The following is a 22,495-nucleotide window of genomic DNA, read 5'->3' as shown; positions in this document are numbered from 1 at the left end:
AACAATGCCCCTTACATTGGTGGTCAGTGGGAACAATGCCCCTTACATTGGTGGTCAGTAGGAAGAATGCCTCTTACATTGGTGGTCAGTGGGAAGAATGCCCCTTACATTGGGGGTCAGTGGGAAGAATGCCCCTTACATTGGTGGTCAGTGGGAACAATGCTCCTTACATTGGTGGTCAGTGGGAACAATGCCCCTTACATTGGTGGTCAGTGGGAAGAATGCTCCTTACATTGGTGGTCAGTGGGAAGAATGCCCCTTACATTGGTGGTCAGTGGGAAGAATGCCTCTTACATTGGTGGTCAGTGGGAAGAATGCCCCTTACATTGGGGGTCAGTGGGAAGAATGCCCCTTACATTGGGGGTCAGTGGGAAGAATGCCCCTTACATTGGGGGTCAGTGGGAAGAATGCCCCTTACATTGGTGGTCAGTAGGAAGAATGCCTCTTACATTGGTGGTCAGTGGGAAGAATGCCCCTTACATTGGGGGTCAGTGGGAAGAATGCCCCTTACATTGGTGGTCAGTGGGAACAATGCTCCTTACATTGGTGGTCAGTGGGAACAATGCCCCTTACATTGGTGGTCAGTGGGAAGAATGCTCCTTACATTGGTGGTCAGTGGGAAGAATGCCCCTTACATTGGTGGTCAGTGGGAAGAATGCCTCTTACATTGGTGGTCAGTGGGAAGAATGCCCCTTACATTGGGGGTCAGTGGGAAGAATGCCCCTTACATTGGGGGTCAGTGGGAAGAATGCCCCTTACATTGGTGGTCAGTGGGAAGAATGCCTCTTACATTGGTGGTCAGTGGGAAGAATGCCTCTTACATTGGTGGTCAGGGGGAAGAATGCTCCTTACATTGGTGGTCAGTGGGAAGAATGCCTCTTACATTGGTAATCAGTGGGAAGAATGCCTCTTACATAGGTGGTTAGTGAGAAGAATGCTCCTTACAGAAAGTTCACCTAGCAATTCCGTGGAATCCTGGTTGAGAAAGACCGTTCTATAGTTTTCCTTTAAATGACACACTAGGGCTTCTAGCTAACATCTCAATCATGGAGGATTGCCATGGTAACCACATCACCTATTCTTCCTAATACGTGCGATCGGTACGGGTAGCATATATACATCGTATAAAATGGGTCACAGAGCTGTGCGGCAAGAAGTCAGATTACAGCTTTATTATGTGTCTTAGTCATCAATTTGGGTTTCTTTTGTACTAATTCACCTACGTACCCGTCACGGTGCTTGTTCAGCGGCGCACTGCCTGAATTTCTCTTCGATGAAAATAACATCAGTCTAAAGTATATGTAAAGCCACAACTTGGATAGAGTGGGAAAGGGTTGGAGCCCCTGTCAGACTATTATTGATTCAAAATGTAAAATCACAATAAGAGCACCAGACCCAATGGTGGGACAGGTCATGTAGCTTTAAAGCAAAACTATAATCAAAACTTTTTTTTTTCCAATTTGGATGGAGTAAGGGAGGGTCATAACCCCTGTAAGATTTTATTTTGCCATCTGCGTCCCATTCGGGAGATTTCCCTTCACTTCCTGTCCCATAGCCAAAACAGGAAGTGAGAGGAAATCCCTGCAAATTAAGGGAATTTCTTTGGGACCCCAAGATCACCAGAACTAGTGTCCCCATTGAAACATTTCACCTCTATTACTTTTCTAGTGACAACCCGAATCTCGGGGTATTCCTTTACTTTCACTTTCGATGATAATGGAAAACAGCGGTAAAAACTGATATAGGTTCTAATCCCTCTCCACTCTATCCAAAAAATAAAAATGTTGCCTTTTGTTGTACTTTAATGATTTATATTTTGATCATATAAAACATCCATCGCGTTTCGGGGGCCCAGAACACTCCTGCATCAAGGCTTGAATATTGCATGCACAACTCCAATTCCAAAAACAAGTTGGGATGCTGTGGAAAATCTACACAAGATCAGAATGCAATGCTTTGCAAATCTCCTAAACTCGTATTTTATACACAATAGATAACATCAAATGTTTAAACTGAGAAAATAGATCATTTTAAGAAAAAAAAAAAAAGGTAACTTCTTGAAATTGATGGCAGCAACACATCTCAAAAAAGTTGGGATGGAGCAACAAAAAGCAGGTAAAATAAGTTGTACTAACAAGGAAGGTCTGGAAGAACATTTTTCAGCTAATTAGGTTAATTGACAACAGGTCAGGTAACCTAATTGGGGAAAAAAAGAGCATCTTAGAGAGTCAGTGTGTCTTTGAAGTAAAGATGGGCAGAGGTTCACCAATCTGTAAAAAACTGCATCTAAAAATTGTTGAAAAATTTCAAAACAATGTTCCTCAACATAAAATTGCAAAGACTTTTAAGTACGAGGGGCATTCAACTCAAAACCGGGACTTTTGCGTTTATAAAATAAAAAAACAAACTGCAAGGAGTGGAAACTGAATTTATTTTTCAACATACTCCCCTGCTACATTTATACACTTATCCCAGCGTTTACCTAATGCCTGGAAAGCTTTGACATTGAAACATGTGTCCGTACGCCTGAACCATCCTAGGACAGCCGGCTTCAATTCATCATCATTGTGTTCACTGTTCCCACAGAAAGATTTGTCTCTTGTGCAATTTCATGACAAGTTATGCGTCGATTTTCCAGGATCAGGCGTTCCACGTGCTGAATGTTCTCAGGAATGACTGCTGTGGGCTGGGAACCACCACAGCCAGGATCATCACTGACGGACGTACGGCCATCTTATACCATTCAAATGTCTTACTGCAGCTGAGCGTCTCATCACCGTACTGTGCTTGAAGTCTGTAGATATCCGCGGGTTTAAGCCTTCGTTCACAAGAAACTTCATCATCACACGCTGTTCCATGCATTCACTAGCACTGTTGTCTGCCATCTTGATTACCCGTCTCTGGACTGGTCCGCAACGTGCGCCGCCTATTAGTAATAGGACACACCTGCCACTTACTACGTTGTGTAGTACCGCCATGCTGGACTCCCTTTTTATCCCCTAAAGTCCCAGTATGACTTGAATGCCCCTCGTATATCATCATCTATAGTACATATCATTAAAAGATTCTGGGAATCTGGAGAAACCTCTGTGTGCAAGGGACAAGGCCCGAAATGCAGTATTGGATGCCCATTGGATACACAGTCCCTCCATTTTCAGGGGTTCAAATGTAATTGGATAAATAAATATAATCATAAATAAAATTTTCATTTGTAATATTTTGTTGAGAATCCTTTACTGGCAATGACTGCCTGAAGTCTGGAACCCATGGACATTACCAAAGACTGGGTTTCCTCCTTTCTGATGCTTTGCCAGGCTATAACTGCAGCTGTCTTAAGTTGTTCTTTGTTTGTGGGTCTTTCTGCCTTTAGTTTTTCCTTCAGCAAGTGAAATGCATGCTCAATTGGGTTGAGATCAGGTGATTGACTCGGCCATTGCAGAATATTCCAGTTCTTTTCTTTCAAAAGCTCCTGGGTTGCTTTTGCAGTGTGATTTGGATCATTGTCCATCTGTACTGTGAAACCTCATCCAATCAACTTTGCTGCATTTGGCTGAATCTGGGCTGACAGTATATCTCTAAATACTGCAGAATTCATCCGGCTGCTTCTGTCACATCATCAATAAACACCAACTGAAAGCCATGCATGCCCATGCCATGACACTGCCTCCACCATGTTTTACAGATGAAGTTGTGTGCTTTGGATCATGAGCTGTTCAAAGCCTTCTCCACACTTTTTCCTTCCTGTAATTCTGGTACAGATTAATTTTCGTTTCACTGGTCCAAAAAATGCTTTTCCAGCACTGATCTGGCTTTTTTAGATGTTTTTTGGCAAAGTCTAATCTGGCTTTTCTATTCTTCAGGCTTATGAATGGTTTGCACCTTGTGGTGAACCCTCTGTATTTACTCTCGTGAAGTCTTCTCTTGATTGTAGACTTTGACGATACACCCCCCCCTCTTGGAGAGCATCCTTCACTTGTCTGGATGTTGTGAATGGGTTTTTCTTTACCATAGAGAGGATCCTGCGATCATCCACCACTGTTGACTTCTGTGGACGTCCATGCCTTTTATGTTGCTGAGCTCACCAGTGCGTTCTTCTTTCCTCAGAATGTACCAAACTGTTGATTTGACCACTCCTAATGTTGCTGCGATCTCTCTGATGGATTTGTTTCATTTTTGAAGCCTTACAATGGCCTGTTTCACTTGCATGGACAGCTCCTTTGAGCACATGATGTAGCTTCACAGCAATAGATTCCAAATGCAAATACCGCACTTATAATCAACTCCAGACCTTTTACCTGCTTAATTGATGAAGAAACAATGGAGTAGCCCACACCTGGCCATGAAACAGCTTTTGATTCAATTGTCCAATTACTTTTGGTCTCTTGAAAAAGGGGGGATGGCTACACTTTAGAGCTGTAATTCCTAAACCCTTCCTCCAATTTGGATGTACATACCCTCAAATTAATCCTGAGAGTGTGCACTTTCAGCCCACATCCATTGTATAACTATAGCTTGAATAGGTTTTGGTAAATACCTGCAAAAAAAACTAAAATCGTGCCTGTGTCCAAATATATATGGACCTAACTGTACATTCACATACACAGGGAAGCATTTTTCTTGATCTTTTTCAGGTGCGTTTTTTAACGCAAAAACGCTTCATAAACTCATCGTGTGAATGCAGCCTAAGGCTACTTTCACACTGATCCGCCGCAAAAAAACAGCAAAAACGCATAGGTGTTTTTACGGCGCTTTTGCCACGCTTTCTGAGTGTTTTTAAAGGACACGTGACTTAAAAACTGCACCAAAAATTCTTCCCAGAGGCTCTTTTCAAGCGTTTTCCATTGATTTCAATGAGAAGAGGCATTTTTGGCCAAATGTGCCACAAAGATGCTTCCAGCAGGAGTTTTTACCCCGCACCGCAAGCGCAAGGCCTTAGTGTGGAAACATACATAGATATACATTCACATACACAGGGAAGCATTACGCAGAAATGCTTCAAAAACTCCTCTGTGTGAAAGTAGCCTAAGGGGAGTAAAAGCCTGATCTGCTTTGGAGAAACCAGGTGTGCATTTTATAACGTGATGGTGTGTGCGGGTCCTGATGTAACCCACATTTTTAGGCCTTGTTCACACAGGCATACTACAGTGTGCACTCATACAGGGGTCATGCTTGCCCACACGGGCTCCATGTATCTCTGTGCAGGCAGTCTCATTCATGTCAGTTGGGATGCAGCGGCTGCATGGACACAGCTGCTTCTCCCAGTTTAACACCTTCCCACCCAGCCTATAGCAGATTGACGGCCGGGGCGGGATACTCACTGTTGTGACTGGGCATCATATGACGTCCTGTCAAAACGAGCCACTCACGCGGCGATGCGATCTGTCATCGGCTGTGTCCACGGGACACAGCCAATGACATTTCACTACACCGGCCAGTTGCCAGTGTCATGTGACCAATCACAGCAGATCACGTGTCAATTGTATACAATGGATTGCTTCCTGTCATGCCACCCATTGTATATAATTGTGTTGTTAGCTGTCACAGCAGTCACATGATACAGACAGGGCCAATCACAGCCCATCTGTATCATGTGATCAGCTTTGCCCAATCACAGTTAATCACAACAAAAGACTGAATGAATCCGTTTCATTCAGTAACAATGATTGCAAATATCAATGAAATACATCAGTATTAGCAATCATAATGTGTTAAAAAAAAATATCCTGATCACTTGCCCAGAGTAGTTCAGTGTTGCTATGGTAACATTGTATTGCTTTGGTCACAGTGTGCTGAAAAATAAAATAGTAAAAAAAAAGAAAAAATGTATTAAAAAATTGAAACATTTGAAAAAAACTACAAATTCAATTATTATTTTCACCAAAGAAATTACGCAAAATACATTTTGACCTAAACTTATGAAAAAATGTTATTTATTTGCAAAATGTTATAACAGAAGCAAAGAAAAGTGCGGGTTTTTTTTTTTTCAAAAGTTTCATGTGTTTTTTATTTAGTAAAAAATTAACTCAGTGGTGATTACCACCAAAAGAAAGCTCTATTTGTGTGAAAATGAATGATAAAAATGTCATATGGGTACAGTGTTGCACGACCGCGCAATTGTCATTCATAGTGCGACAGTGCTGAAAGCTGTGCAGGAAGGGGGTAGAAGTGCCCGGTATTGAAGTGGTTAATAGCTGTGCAGGGGCATGGCCCATAATGCAGGCGGTGTGTGCTCAGGGCTGTGCACCTACATGGCTGTTGGATTGGGAGCAATGGCTGTGTCCATGCATCAAATAGGACGGCCTGCAGAGGAATGCATGGAGCACCGGTACATCCCCATGTGGGTAGATACACCTGTAGTACATCTGTGTGAATGAGGCTTTGGGGGAAAAAAAGCCGCAAACCGGATTTTTCCAAAACCGTGCAAGTCCGCATTTCAATTATTCTAATATTATTATTATACAGTGTTTATATAGCGCCAAAAGGTTTGCTCAGCGCTGTACATTATAGTGGGGGACAGAACATGAGACAATACAGTAACAATACAATACACGAGGGGTTCGGGGGCCCTGCTCTTTCGAGCTTACAATCTAGGAGGGAGGGGAAGGTGGTACAGGAGGAAATGGCTGTGGGGGATGGAGTGGTAGGAGGGGTGGAGGAGATCGGCTGTTAGGTGAAGGTGGGGTAGGCTTCCCTGAAGAGATGGGTTTTCAGGGTGCCCCTGAAGGTGAGGAGGGTAGGTGACAGTCTGATGGATTGGGGTAGTGCGTTCCAGAGGATGGGGGAAGTCCTGGAGAAATCCTGCAGTTGGGCGTGGGAGGAGGAGACCAGGGAGCTAGAGAGTAGGAGGTCTTGTGAGGAGCGAAGAGTATGGGTAGGGTGGTATTTGGGTATCAGGTCGGTGAGGTAGTTTGGGGCAGTGTTATGAATGGCTTTGTATGTCAATGTTAGTAGTTTGAATTTGATGCGTTGGGCAACCGGGAGCCAGTGGAGGGAATGACAGAGGGGGGTGGCGGATACGGAGCGGTTGGTAAGGTGGATGAGTCTGGCCGCTGAGTTCAGGATAGACTGAAGCGGGGATAGCCTGTGTTGGGATAGGCCGGTGAGAAGGGAGTTGCAGTAGTCCAGACGTGAGATAATAAGGGAGTGAACGAGTTGTTTAGTAGTGTCTGGGGTTAGGAACGTACGTATTTTGGAGATGTTGCAGAGGTGGAGCCTGCATGAGTTTGCCAGCGATTGGATCTGGGGCTGGAAGGATAGGTTGGAGTCTAGGGTGACACCTAGGACTTTGGCTTGTGGGGTGGGACTGATGGTGGCGTTGTTGGTCGTGATGGAGAGGATGGGGGGAGGGGGCACGGGCTGGGGGGAAAACTAGGAGCTCAGTTTTGGAAAGGTTCAATTTGCTAATATTAATACCTAGTTGTCATGGGCTATGCGCTGCGTGATCCTGCGTTGTACATGAGTGGTGTGAATACTGACCGGTCCCAGCTCACCAGTCGTTGGTGATGGAGGCGGAGTGACAACACAGGCGGCGATGGAGTGGTCTGTATGGCATAGAATAGAGACAATATGGTACAGCATTGAAAGACCATAAAGTCCCCTAAAAAAAATCAATTGAAAGCGAACGTTACAACTCTGAATGGGAGAGTACATGAGCGTTCCCCTTTAGGAGGCCCCCCTTCGCTTTGCAGGCCTGTTTTTGTTAGCCGCGTTACCCCCCGCCGTAGCGTTGCGGCCCAGCTGGCTGCGATTTCCTCGTTCCACCTTTTGTGTAGCTTTGTTTGATTCACGCTGATAGAAGAATGAGGACTTCATCAAATATCATTCCTCCCCGGAGCCGGACGGGGGAGATCTCGGGCCCCCAGCAAGCAAATCTCAGTAAACAGGCGGCCTGCTGGAGGAAGTCTTCTGGACTTCAAAGGAGGACAGGAAACAGCTGGTGTGTGTTCACTGCGGCCGTTTCTGAGCAAAGTGTCACTTACAGAATCGCAGGCTGGGAGGCAGAATGTGCGGGCAACCATCCATTGGGGGCAACCAGCAGAATGTGCGGGCAACCAGCAGAATGGACGGGTCACCATCCATTGGGGGCAACCAGCAGAATGTGCGGGCCACCATCCATTGTGGGCAACCAGCAGAATGTGCGGGCAACCATCCATTGGGGGCAACCAGCAGAATGTGCGGGCCACCATCCATTGTGGGCAACAAGCAGAATGGACGGGTCACCATCCATTGGGGGCAACCAGCAGAATGTGCGGGCAACCCTCCATTGTGGGCAACCAGCAGAATGTGCGGGCAACCATCCATTGGGGGCAACCAGCAGAATGTGCGGGGAACCATCCATTGTGGGCAACCAGCAGAATGTGCGGGCCACCATCCATTGTGGGCAACCAGCAGAATGGACGGGTCACCATCCATTGGGGGCAACCAGCAGAATGTGCGGGCAACCCTCCATTGTGGGCAACCAGCAGAATGTGCGGGCAACCATCCATTGGGGGCAACCAGCAGAATGTGCGGGGAACCATCCATTGTGGGCAACCAGCAGAATGTGCGGGCCACCATCCATTGTGGGCAACAAGCAGAATGGACGGGTCACCATCCATTGGGGGCAACCAGCAGAATGTGCGGGCCACCATCCATTGGGGGCAACCAGCAGAATGTGCGGGCAACCATCCATTGGGGGCAACCAGCAGAATGTGCGGGCAACCATCCATTGGGGGCAACCAGCAGAATGTGCAGGCAAGCATCCATTGGGGGCAACCAGCAGAATGTGCGGGCAACCATCCATTGGGGCAACCAGCAGAATGTGCGGGAAACCATCCATTGTGGGCAACCAGCAGAATGTGCGGGCCACAATCCATTGTGGGCAACCAGCAGAATGTGCGGGCTGCCATCCATTTGGGGCAATCAGCAGAATGTGTGGGCAACCAGCAGAATGGACGGGTCACCATCCATTGTGGGCAACCAGCAGAATGGGCGGGTCACCATCCATTGCAGGTAGTCAGCAGAGTGTGTGGGCCACTGTCAACTGCATTGTTTTCTGTGTCTCCTATACACACTACAACACAGACCGGACAGGCTGCATTTTATCGCAGCGCACTGTTCAGAATCGCATGTTACTGTACAGCAGCACAGCACAACGCACTGCTGTACAGTGTCATAAATAAAGTGTCCTTTTGTACCTTTAAAATAAAGTTCATACAAAATAAAGGGGGGGCCTCTGTGATGCGCTTTATCGCACACCATACCGCCCCCTACTGCAGTCAGAATGGATCGCTGACGTAGAGGTAAAGCTCTCCCCAGCCTGACTGTCCCTGGCCCGCCCCTTTCATTCTTTGTATTTCAGGTCTTCCAATCATGGATGCTCAGGATTACATGTAGGCAATGCATAGGGTGGGTTGCATGCAAGAACAGCCTGCCTTGGGACGCCCCCTCCTCCAGACTGACATCCACCCACCAAGGCATTTTGATATTTGCATAACTCCTCCCAAGAGCCAGCCCACTGCTTGCATTAGGACTGGGGTGTTCTTCAAAGGAGTACTGAGGCAGGGCGCTGTGATGTTTTTAGGAAGGTATGTACAGCACCCTGCTGGCCCCTCCCACCAATCATTATCTGCCTGCATTACAGAGAGAAGCACAGAGACCCAGCATTGACCTCACTGGGGCTAACATAAGATATGTAATGAAAACAGGTTAAAAATGTCATTAGCATAGAGAAGCACAGAGAGCCGGTGATCCCATCATTGGGACTAAAATAAGGTTTTGTAATGAAATGTTTTTATGTGACAATTACATTAGCATGTTGATTTGGGGGGGGGGGGGGACTCAGGAGGGCAAATACCCGAGCTTTTGCCCCTATGAAGAGTTTCTTTCATGCGTAGTATTAATGGAATCATCCATACTGTGTTCTAACATAATCCTCCAATGAAGAGGAGGTACGGTGCGGCCTCCAGTCTCTATCTTCTCTTTTGTTAATTGTTTTTTTTCCCATTTACCTCTGCAGAGCTGTACTATGACCGAGGAAACCACCACGAGTTTGTGTCCCTGGTGAAAGATTTAGCTCGACCCGGAGAACTCTCCCAGTCCCAGACCTTTGACTTTGAATTCACCCACGTGGAGAAACCCTACGAATCTTACACGGGTCAGAATGTGAAACTAAGGTAGGGATTGTTTGTTGCAGTCAGCAAGTTCATTGTCTGATTCTAGCAGAGCGCCTTCAGCTTGTTTCTTAACCCCTTCACCCCTAAGGGTAAAACAAATCCTAATGCCTAAGCACAATTTTGCAAATTTGACCTGTGTTAGTAAAACCGTACATATCATCACAACTACTTCATGCATCCAGGTGGATTATATCGCGTTTTTTTCCAGGACAAGTTGGGTTTTCATATGGTGGTAAATGGTAAATGGTAATGGATATCTCCTGACTTTTTTTTTTTTTTTTCTATTATTATTATTACCTAACGAAAACTGATCCAAAATATTAAAAATAATTTTTTTTAAATTGAGCTGTATATTTTTTGCTGCTGCCATAACCAACCACCAAAGAACAACCCAAAATAATGTCTCCTGCTCCTGACGATCGCAGCGATACCACAAGTGTGTATGTTAGTTGTTCTTTGTACCCGTGGTACGGCCTGGAAACAATAGTGCGCATTTTGCTTTTTTTTTTTATCCTGCCACTAACTGACACTGATACTAATTTAACCCCCTCCCATTCAGCCATTGTATATAAACGGCCGCAGGGTGGCAGTGCGGGGTCAGGTGGCCGTTTATAAACGGCCTCCCCGCCACCTGCTTGTGTGCGCTCCCTGGGAGCGCGCAGCACCGCAATCCGGTGCCCGCTGTGTCCTCCAGACACAGTGGAACACCGATCGTCATACGGGTCCTCTCTGCGAGGTCACGGTCATGTGATCACTGATTGGCAAATCAGTGATCACATGCAGAGTAGTAAGCAAGATGTCACTTCTGACATCATTGCTTACTACGTGTGAAATCTGTGAATGATCACAGAGATCACATGGTACAAGGCTATTCACAACAGCCTTGTACCATATGGCAAGCTGTGACCAATCACAGCTCACACAGTAGTTCTCAATGGCTGCAAGAATGCAGCCAGAGAAGGAGAAATTATTGCTTTTACAGCCTTTATGGGTGTAACCACATTCCTGTGCAAATCACATGTGATTTGTGTGCGGTTTAATTGTAGCCATACATTCTGTATGGCTCTAAGCGCACTGCACCAAAAACGTGCAGGACCTTTTTTTTGGTCCGCACTAGAATCGGATCGCACGGGTATTCACACCTATGTGATCAGATTCTGCACATCGCACCACGTTTTGCGGACCGCTTTTGGGGTGCAGTTAACTTAACCACTTCCCTTCCGGCCCATGTACATAAACGGCGCGCTCATTCACAGCCTGTGCATGCTCCCTGGGAGCGCACGGCACCGCGATCCAGTCCCCGCTGTGTCCTCTGGACACCAATCGCTGTACGGGACCTCTGTGTGAGGTCCCGATCATGTGATCACTGAGTGGCCAATCAGTGATCACATGAAAAGTAGTAAGCAAGTATGTCAATTCCTGACATCATTGCTTACTACGTGTGAAAACTGTGAATGATCACAGAGGTCACATGGTACAAGGCTATTCACAACCGCCTTGTACCATGTGGCAAGCTGTGACCAATCACAGCTCACGCGGTAGTTCTCAATGGCTGCAAGAATGCAGCTAGAGAGGAGGAATGATTGCTTTTCCAGCCTTTATGGGTGTAAAAGCAATCAGTGTAAAAAAAAAAATCGTCATCACCCCCCACAAGTAGTACAGTGTCACCATGGTGACACTACTGCTAGGGTGACAGTATGTAAAAAAAAATAATAATAATAATATAAAAATGTAAACAAAAATGTTTAAAAACTATAATTTTTGGTTATAAACTAATTTGGGTTTTTTTTTTTTACTAAAAAGATAACGGAATAAATTTTGGCCAAGATTTATGATGAAATTATTATTTGCAAAATGTTATAAGAAAAACACTTTTTTTGCAAAATTTTGGACTTTTTCATTTACATAGCAAAAAAAAAAAACAAAAATCCCAGCGGTGAATAAATACCACCAAAATAAAGCTTTATCTGTCTCAAAAAACGCAAAAAAATTCATATGGGTACAGTGTTGCATGACCGCGCAATTGTCATTCAAAGTGTGATAGCGCTGAAAGCTGAAAATGGCCTGGACAGGAAGGGGGTGAAAGTGTCTGGACTTGAAGTGGTTAAAAATGAAAAAAAAAACTAACTTTGACCCTGACCTTGACCCAAACACTAACCCTGGCACAGACCTAGATCAAACCTTGATCTAGGTATTTTTGTTCTTTTTTTACACACTTTTTTTTTTTGTTTTTTTTTCCCTCTCTGATAGGCCAGAGAGAGATGCAATGTACCTCTCTCCTCCATTCAAAGAGAGAAAACAAGGAGGCTATCACAGCGATCAGGTGACCCGGAATTGGGAGTCCTGGGTCCCGATCGTTAGAATGGGACCCGGGGCTCTCAGTGACACCCCGATCTTTGTGCTGGGAGCACACAGAAACAGGTACACAAATTAGTGGCCCCACGGAAAAATACCCAGTTCTGTCAGGCTGCTCATTTGGTGCAGTTGGCATCAAGGGGTTAAAGTGTTGGTTTACCTTTACGCTTGCAATAGACAGATAAAATCTCAGCCAGTTCAGCAAGAACAGGCCGAAGTTCAACCCATCTCTGGGCAGGCTGGTTGTACTGACATCGATCTATTGATCGACTTCAGTATAACCAGTTTTTTTTTTGTTTCATGCAATCACTGCCAGCTGTAACCAGCAGCACTGATCATTGCATTCTGATGCCGGGGAAACCTCCCAATGTCCGAATTCAATAGCTCCACGGGACAGTCAGTGTTGATTGCGGGGAATCGAGCGATTTTCTTTCTTCCATCCTGTGGTTGAAGGAAAGAATTGCATAATCTATGGCCAGCCTTCCAGACAAAATGTAAAGGTGAACTAACACCTGACACCCTTCCCCACCCCCTCAACCCTGTTGTGCCTACCAGCATCCCCACAGCCGCTCTAACAGTCTGAGGATTTGAAATCCTCTTCCTACTCCTTCTCGGTGCAGCACGGATCAGATCAATTCTGATTGGTCAGTGTGATGGGGGAGGGTGTCCAATGTTAGTTCACCTTTTACATTTTTATTTTATGTAAAGATGAACTAACCCTTTAAAGGAGGATAAGCAGAGCTTTGTGATGAAATTCACTTCATCTGGTTTATTTGATGCCCGCAGGCAGCACACGTTCCAGCCTAGTGTCACTAAGCATGTGCATTAAATAATGCAAAAAAGGAGAGCTGGTGGTAAACGCTGCAGAGAACGGCATCATCCAGAGTGCATCTAAAACCCCAATTTTTTTTTCTAGTTTATTAGAGCTATCAAAACTGTCAGGTTTATTGGCATATGTGTTTCCGCTGCCCTAAAGATGCAACAAGAAGTCAAAGACATCTTTGCAAAGTGACAGGAAATCTCCTCTTTAGCTGGGTATATACGTGTCGAAATTCAACCGGTTCAATCAGAACAGGCCGAAAATTGATCTGTGTGTTCCATCATTCCTGAACATGTGGCCATAGCTAGTTTGCCAAAGATATGTGTATAAAAAGTGGATGTTTTAAACACGTTATCAGCACAATGCATGTAGAATGTGGTCCAATGACATCGTATATTCTGCATGAACCATATAGAGATAATGCAATCTGATTGACGTTGATGTCCTTCATTGAAAGGCTAACTTAACAGCCCTTAATGTTCAATAGAAGCTGATCATTAGACTGGACCAATAATACCAATATGGGGCACTATTCCTCCCTCTGACACCAGTGATGGGGCACTATTCCTCCCTCTGACACCAATGATGGGGCACTATTCCTCCCTGTGACACCAATGATGGGCACTATTCCTCCCTCTGACACCAATGATGGGGCACTATTCCTCCCTCTGACACCAATGATGGGGCACTATTCCTCCCTGTGACACCAATGATGGGCACTATTCCTCCCTCTGACACCAATGATGGGGCACTATTCCTCCCACTGACAATAATGATGGGGCACTATTCTTCCTGTTGATACCAATGATGGGGCACTATTCCTCCCATTGATACCAATGATGGGGCACTATTCCTCCCAATGATACCAATGATGGGGCACTATTCCTCCCAATGATACCAATGATGGGGCACTGTTCCTCCCAATGATGGGGCACTATTCCTCCCATTGATACCAACGATGGGGCACTTTTCCTCCCATTGATACCAGTGATGGGGCACTATTCCTCCCGTTGATACCAGCAATGGGGCACTTTTCCTCCCGTTGATACCAGCAATGGGGCACTTTTCCTCCCGTTGATACCAACGATGGGGCACTATTCCTCCCCCTAATATCAATGGGGCATTGTTTCTTACCACTGACACTAGGACATTTTCTTCTCCCACTGGTCAAAGTCTGGCCCCCTAAAGTTTGAAGGACAGTAAACCGGCCCTTTGTTTAGAAAGTTTGGAGACCCCTGCTCTAAAGCATTGCACCAATGATCAACAGATCACTGGTGCCATGCAGGTTTCCACCTGACCTGTCAGTAAATCTGTTTGCTCGTACATCCCATAAGAGCAAGCAGATACTTACTGACAGGAAGGCTCAATGAACTACCAGCCGCAAAGGCTGCCGGGCCTTGTGGGATTTTCGAGTTTTCGAGTGATGCAGTCGGGCAGAGCCCTGTCTTTTTTAAATTGTGACAGCTAGCAGGGAGGAGAAGATCCCCCGCTAGCAGTCCCAACAGGGATCGGGGGACTGCGGGGGCTGGACCAATCGTAACATGTTACACCCTGAATATGGGTGTAACCTATTATGAAAGGTGGACTTATCCTTTAATAATCTATCACATAATATGTTGATTTCCACTGACTTTGGTGACCATAAATGCAGTATTTTTCCTGAAATACCTCAATAAGGAAAATAACAAATCATGACCTTTAGATGGCGCTGACGATCATAGGAAATCAAAAACAAAACACGGTGACTGGACAAATACTTTCAACAAGCAAATGTTTTTTATAAAATGACTCCTAAAAGTCATTTAAAGTGGAACTTTTACTCAGAAAATTAAGTCCTGCTAGATAACTTCATTCTGGCCGCTTTTGCAGGTATAGATATGTGAAACATTTAAAATAAGTGTTTAAACCATTTAAAATCCAGTAATACACTGTCTCACCCTGCTCTGCACATGCTCAGTTGCTTTCTGCTGAAAATCAGAGCCACTAGATGCCGATATGCTGACAGCCTAAAGATTTACTACTGCTCAGGGCTCTGGGCTTCAGCAAAATGTTCGCCTCCAGCAAGAAGAAACCGGAATAATGCTGGAGGCATTTTACAGCACACACTAATTTTGATAGCATATTTATTAATGTGGAATGTATGTTTCTTGCTAAAGAACATTATTTTTTTTATCAAGTTGTTAGGGGTAAAGTTCCACGTGAACATCTGATTTAGCTGGTTTGTGATTTCTGTAGCAAACAGGACTCCAGGCATTTCATGTGATTGCAGGAGAACGGGTTTTTGATCTTGGCAGTCTCTCTCTCTTGTAGTGTGGCTTCTAGTGTTGTCCTGTAGCAGAGTCTTGTGGAGTCCCAGTTGCATACAGACTACTGTATTTGATATGAGCAGATAGGTATGTGTGTTTGTATGTATGTATGTATGTAGGCATATTTGTAGTGTTATGTATGTCTTGTATTCCTGTAATTGAATCTTGATGTGCTTTGTATAGCCAGCTATTAACTTTCCATCAAGTCGTAATTTGCATATTAGAATGCCCTGAGTTTCTTAGCAATGGAATGTACCTGGAGATGCCTACTTTTTATTCATGCTCTCAATTTTCATGGATTTAAAAAAGAGTACAGAGTATATATCCATTTACTGCATGGCTAGTCATTACGTCCCAATGTGGAAAGAGCAAAACTACCACAGAAAAGGATATTATAAGTGGGAATCGCAAGAAATAGGCAAAGAAACAAAAAAAAAACCCCAAACATACAGTCCACATATACGAAGTCACAACAGACCCATCCCATCTAGGTGCAAGTATCCGTGGATTGCAACCAAGGGCTCCATATTTTATTATATTTGTTGGGACAGCCTCTATTAACATATATCAGTTTCTTCAAAGGTAGAGTGTTATTAATATCTGCCATACACTCCTCCAAAGTTGGAGGGAGTGCCTGCATCCAATGGTGGGCTACCAATTTCCTGGCACTAAACAATGTTTCATGTAAAAAAAGTAGTCAAATGCCTATCAGTTTCTGAATTGAGAATTATTCCCAACAAACATGGCTTTTGATCCATGGGTACAGAAGAACCCTTACAGAAATGTAAAAATTGGACTACTTGGGCCCAAAAGCCATATATCTGTGGGCATTACCAAACTACATTTAGAAACGTGCCCAGGGACACATGGCATTTAGGATAATAGCGATCCCTGACAGTTCTAATTCTAGTGCAAGATGAGTTATGGTGAGATATGCCCTATGCACTATATAGAGTTGGGTAAGGTGGTCAGGCAACTTAGGAGAGACCTGTTTACATGTAAAAAAGTAGTCAAATGCCTATCAGCATCTGAATAGGGGGTTATTCCCAACAAACATGGCTTTGGATCCAAGGGTACAGGAGAACCCATACGGTCATGTTAAATTGGACTACCTGGGCCCAAAAGCCATTTATCTGTGGGCATTGCCAAACTAAATTGAGAAACATGCCCAGGGACACATGGCATTTAGGACAATAGGAATCCCTGTCAGTTCTAAACTGTGCAAGATGAGTTGTGGTGAGATATGCCCTATGCACTATGTAGAGTTGGATAAGGCGGTCAGGCAACTTAGGAGAGACCTGTTTACAGTTATCTAAACTTCTTCCCATTCCTCATCATCAATAGCCCCAATGTCTGTTAACCAGCGAGATTTAAGAGAGTAGGCCAAATCAGATGCCTCTGGGGTAAGAAGAAGATAATATAAAGAAGAAATCAGTTTACGAGGCTCTTCCCCATATACCGCATCCAATAATGACATTGATATGAGGAATGGGAAACTATTACGGAATTGGGACATTAAAGCATGTCGTACCTGGATGTAACGGAATAGCATAAAATTTGGGAGAGAAAATTCTTGCTTCAGAACCTCAAATGTCTTTATTTCCCCATTTGATATTACATGGGAGAGAAGGTATACACCTCTAGAGGTCCACAACTTGTGGGCAAGAACAGTGAGAAGTGCAGGCAACAATCGGTTGGACCAAAGTGGAGTATCCATATGAAATTGTGGGGCTTTTATCTTGGAAGTGGAGAGATCCCAGATTCTCTTATAATGGAAGGCCATTCCTTTGGGAGGGCTGGGTGGTAGATCCCCGAACACCTCTAATAATATTGCAGAATGGATGTAACTTGGGCAGAATTTCCGGGTCAGATACTAAGGCACAGAACCTTTCCCGCTCAGTTTTATCAACATGGTAGAGGTGGGAAAGTTGGGCTGATCGGATCTTTATGGCTAGAGATTTGGCCGCCAAAGCATATAGTAATGGCGAGAGTGGACATCCTTGACGGGTACCTCTATCAATATGTAAGCCAAAAGGGGTGCCATGTTGGGATGGGTGGATTATACTGCTCCCGTAGAGTAACCCAATAGGGGGCATGGTCTAACAATAATCTTCCCTTAATAGTCTGGGACCTAAAATTGTGAATATAGAGATACAGTCAATCCTGGAATGTGTGGCAGAAAAACAGGAGTATTCCCTACGTTGGGGGTAGAGATGCCTCCAGGTATCAATGAGACCAAAATCAGTTAATACTGACAGTTAAAACTGCGTTTCCCGTGTGTTTGAAGAAGGGGATGTTGGTTGATTAATCGGTCCAGCGAAGGATTAACCTCCCTGGCGGTGTTCCCGAGTGTAGCTCGGGGTAAAGTTTCAGCACCACAAGCGGTAACCCCGAGCTACACTCAAGAATACCCTGCAGCGTTGCTCCGGGATCTCTTCTGCACTTACCTTGTCCTGCGCTCCCGCGATGTCCCTCCTGCAGTGTCCCCGGCAATGTCCTCCGGCAGATGCCAGCATCTGTCTTCCGAGTTCCATTCCCTGCGACGTCGGGAAGTGCAGGAAATTTTGAAAATTTTAAAAGTGACATTCACTAAATTCACTAAAATCATAGTATAACATTCCTGTATCAAACCATTTCACATACATTTGGTCCCGAGTGCTTTGTCCGGCGCCCTGCCTGCATTTTTACTGTTCTTTCTGCCTGGAAACTGAGAAATGTCCATGGCGTCCAAAAAGTGTCCCTTTAGGTCAAAAGCGGTTTTAGACCGGCTAGAGAACAGCGATAGTAAATCAGAACCACTTGCAGAATTGAGTGATAATGATTCGTGGGGGAAATTCGTCATCAGACACTGAAAACGATTTTGTGACTTTGCTCAGTGATGTGCGAACTTGGCGCTATATTTAAAATTTCAGTGTTTTTGGTTTGATTATATTATTGAATTAAATTTATTATTATTATATTATTTTTTATGATTATTTATTAAATTATAATTTATGATTTCATGTTTCAAATTTGATCATACCCGGGATGTTTACTAGACTCTTGTTCGGACAGATTTCAGTGAGTTATTCCTAAAAATTACAGGCCTACAATAAAAAAAACTACATATTTCCATGCAAAAAAATGTACCGCTTTGAGCACAGAAATATGGACATAATCAGACCACTAGGGAGGTTAAGGACTGTGTTAAAGTCCCCCATCCAAATCGCAGGAATTGGGGTATACTGGGACATAAAACTAAAACCGTCACTGAGTACAGCGGAATTGTAAGGGGGGAGGAACATAGCAGGCTAACAATAGCAGGAGGCTGAAAATATATTCTATAAAGAGGTAAACGGAAGGGAATTTAAACTGTTGGGGACCTTGATGATTCCTATACAGGTAGGCATAGGAAGAAAATGGTATATGCAATCAAAATAGTATTTCAAGTATGCATTTAGCTGAATGGCAGGAGTAATGCTTTAATGTAGAATAATGGATCGTATTGGTACATTTTTGCTTTTTTCCAGATATTTCTTGCGTGCCACCCTCAGCCGTCGCTTGAATGACATCGGGAAGGAAATGGACATTGTGGTCCACACGTTAAGTACCTACCCGGAGCTTAATTCCTCCATCAAGATGGAAGTGGGAATTGAGGATTGTCTGCACATTGAATTTGAGTACAACAAATCCAAGTATGTTTATTGGTTTGCAAAAATATTCTGTTACAGGGCCAGTCCACCAGGATGTGATATTTTAGTTGTTATTGTGGAGTTTAATTGATATTTTGTCCCTCATGGACTCTTGAAATAACACCTTCCCAACAAAATGATTCAAGGCTAGAGTGGGGCTTTAATATGGCCAATATGCCAGTGCTGTGTTTACCATTCCAATCTCACTTCTTGACGGCTGTGTTTTTGTTTGCTACAATACAGGTACTCTTCAAGCAGCTATAAATATGCTGTATTTTCCACTTTTTCTCCAGATATCACCTCAAAGATGTCATCGTAGGCAAAATCTACTTCCTGCTGGTGCGGATCAAGATTAAACACATGGAGATCGATATCATTAAAAGAGAGACGACGGGCACCGGGCCCAATGTTTACCATGAGAACGACACCATCGCCAAGTATGAAATCATGGACGGAGCCCCCGTGAGAGGTGTGGAACTGGGAACTTGTGGGATTCACGGGGAGCTCTTAACATCATTTGGCTGGAAGAAGCAGCCATGACGGTCGCCAAAGACACCACACAGGCTGCCTACTCCTTGCTGAGACATTAGTCATGTAGGCTTTGATAGATTCTTGGTTAGGATGATATCAAAAAGATGGTTCAGGTAGAGATGCTAAGTGACTTGCTTTGCCTGAACAGCCTCAGGACATCCATCTTCTGAGATCCTCTTGCAAAAGCTACATGGCCACTGTCTTTAGTCAAGTGACTGCACCCTGGAGTGATCCTGGTGTCACCTTATTAAAGCGGAGCTCCACACAAAAGGGGAAGTTCCGCTTTCAGCCTTTGTCCCCCGCTCTCCATTAAGGATTGGCACCTTGGGGGAGCGGGTACCCGAATGTACTCGCTCCCACTTCCGCTGCGATCTCCTAGGAGATCAGAAGCAGAAGTTGTCCTTCCCCCCTCTCTCCCCGTAGTCTTCTGGGACACGTGACAGGTCCCAGAAGACTACGGGGCCATTCAGGAAGCGCAGCACTTCTCGTGCATGCTCAGTGGGCACCCGGCTGTGAAGCCACAAGCTGTCACAGCCGGGTGCCCACACTGAAGATGCTGGCGCCAGGGAGAGAAGACATCCGGTGAAACCAATGGTGGTGAGGACACCGCTGGACCGAGGGACAGGTAAGTGGCTGTATTTTAAAAGTCAGCAGCTACAGTTTTTGTAGCTTCTGACTTTTTTTTTTTTCCAGGTGCAACTCCGCTTTAAAGAAGAACTTTAACCATTTTTTTATGAAAACGTCAGCAGCTACAAATACTGTAACTGCTGGCTTTTAAAAATCAGGTACTTGCCAGTCCATGGAGTCCAGCACTGTCTGCTAATTCTTTTCACTGCTGCAAGTCCATAGTGCTGCCATCTTTGGATTTGGGAGTCAGCTGTGACTTCTGGTGAATCACAGCGGGCTCATCACTGCATTTGTGCGAGATTACGGGTGCAGTGAGACGTCTGGGATATGTGACATGTCCCAGGAGGCTGCTGGCAAGGGAGGGGGTGGGTTATGAGCAACATCACTCTCACCTCAAATGTTTTTGGGTCGGGGAGGAGGGTGAGCAGTACTTTCACTTTTGAGTGAAGGTCCACTTTGAAGAAAAGAAGTCAACTTTTTGATTCCTCTGTTTATCTACAGCAAGGACCTTCAAACTGTTCAAACAAAGGGTGGTTTATGGTCCTTCAGACTTTAAGAGGGCCAAAGTGTGGCCAGTGGGGGTAGAAAATATATTTCTGGTCCAGTATCAGTGAGAATAAACATGGCCTCAGGGATGGTGGTCCGTAGGAGGAAGAGTAGTGTCCCATCATTGGTATTAATGGCAGGAATAGTACCCCATAAGTGTTATCAATGGAATAAATGGTGCCCCATCGTTGGTGTTAGTAGGAAGAATATCGCTTCATATCATTGGGAGAACAGTGCCCCCAGGGGCCAGATAAAGGCTAGCAAAGGGCCACATCCGGCCCTCAGGCCGCAGTTTGGAGACCCCTGATCTACAGCATGGAATTTTTTATCTAGTTTTGGAAAGAATAGGAAAAAAGTTAGAACCTTGGCCTTTTAAGGATTTTTTTTCCCTATATCTAAGGAGTAAGGGCACTGCAACAAGGGTCATAAAGGCCAGAATGTTTTTTATGAAATGAATAATGAAACAAGAGAGCCAATACGTTTTGGGAATTGCAAGGGTCTCCCTTCTTCAAGGCTTAAGTAACTTTGAGAATTGACAATGCGAGAACTAAGATCTGGACTGGGCTGGGAGATCAAAGTAATACAGATTAGTAATGCTTGACGAATGCCTGTCCTGTGCATTCCACCAGCATTAAAATCCATTCGTTATTCCTTTGGACTTCTAGCCTACACAGATGTCAATTACCATCATTTTTTCAAAAGCCTTCATTCCATTGTTCTTTTAGTCCAGTCCGGGTCTCAGTCCTGGGGGGGGGGGGATTTGGAACCCTGAAACACATTGCCCGTTGTTCTTTTAAGCATTTAAAATACAAAAACTGGACTGTATGAACAATGGTGTGGCTCTCTTACTTCTCCCAGGACTCCCCTTTCCTGGGGGTGCTCTGGTACATGTGAGCATCCTCATCGAAACGAGTCAGAAGATCAGTCACAACACTAGTTATTAATCATCTAGCACCTCTCTGCATCTGCCCTGAAGGGTTTTGTGTGGTCTTTGTCCCTACCAAGGCGACTCCTGTTCTCCCTCATACTCTGTGTCTGAGACCTTTATGGCTGCTTGATAGGAAATAGGATGATTGGTAAAGAAACCTTTCATCCAGTTATACACCGGTCACATAACCATTCAGATAGATTCTGGGTGGAGGTTTTTTTGAGGTCAAGTTTTAGATTATAAAAACAGTCTTCTTTTTCTAATGCATTTTATCTTTGGAGTGTAGACAGTTCTAATGTTCCAGTCTCTTGTTTGCTGCAGGGGAATCCATACCCATCCGGCTGTTCCTTGCTGGCTATGAACTGACGCCAACTATGAGGGATATCAACAAGAAGTTTAGTGTGCGCTATTACCTCAATCTAGTGCTCATAGATGAAGAGGAAAGGCGTTACTTCAAACAGCAGGCATGTATGGGGATTGTAGGCTTCATCGCTGGCATTATTGTAATGTAAAATAAGGGTGACATATAGATCTACTATAGATCAACAAATTCTCCC

The 22,495-nt window shown here is 44.6% G+C and overlaps 1 protein-coding gene across 1 annotated transcript in view; it reads left to right on the top strand.

The window, feature by feature from the left end:
• Nucleotides 1–22,495, top strand: part of VPS26B (VPS26 retromer complex component B) — a 41,891-nt gene that overhangs the window by 7,298 nt on the left and 12,098 nt on the right. The window contains exons 2-5 of the mRNA XM_089655120.1: nt 9,998–10,154; nt 19,145–19,309; nt 19,600–19,775; nt 22,260–22,402. Coding sequence (XP_089511246.1) covers nt 9,998–10,154; nt 19,145–19,309; nt 19,600–19,775; nt 22,260–22,402 — 641 coding nt within the window. The remainder of the gene's footprint in view (nt 1–9,997; nt 10,155–19,144; nt 19,310–19,599; nt 19,776–22,259; nt 22,403–22,495) is intronic.

The sequence above is a fragment of the Staurois parvus genome, unplaced genomic scaffold, assembly GCF_062004578.1.
Source record: "Staurois parvus isolate SC_StPar_1 unplaced genomic scaffold, SC_StPar_1.0 ptg000820l, whole genome shotgun sequence".
NCBI lineage: Eukaryota > Metazoa > Chordata > Amphibia > Anura > Ranidae > Staurois > Staurois parvus.
This window is presented reverse-complemented; position numbering and strand designations above follow the sequence as displayed.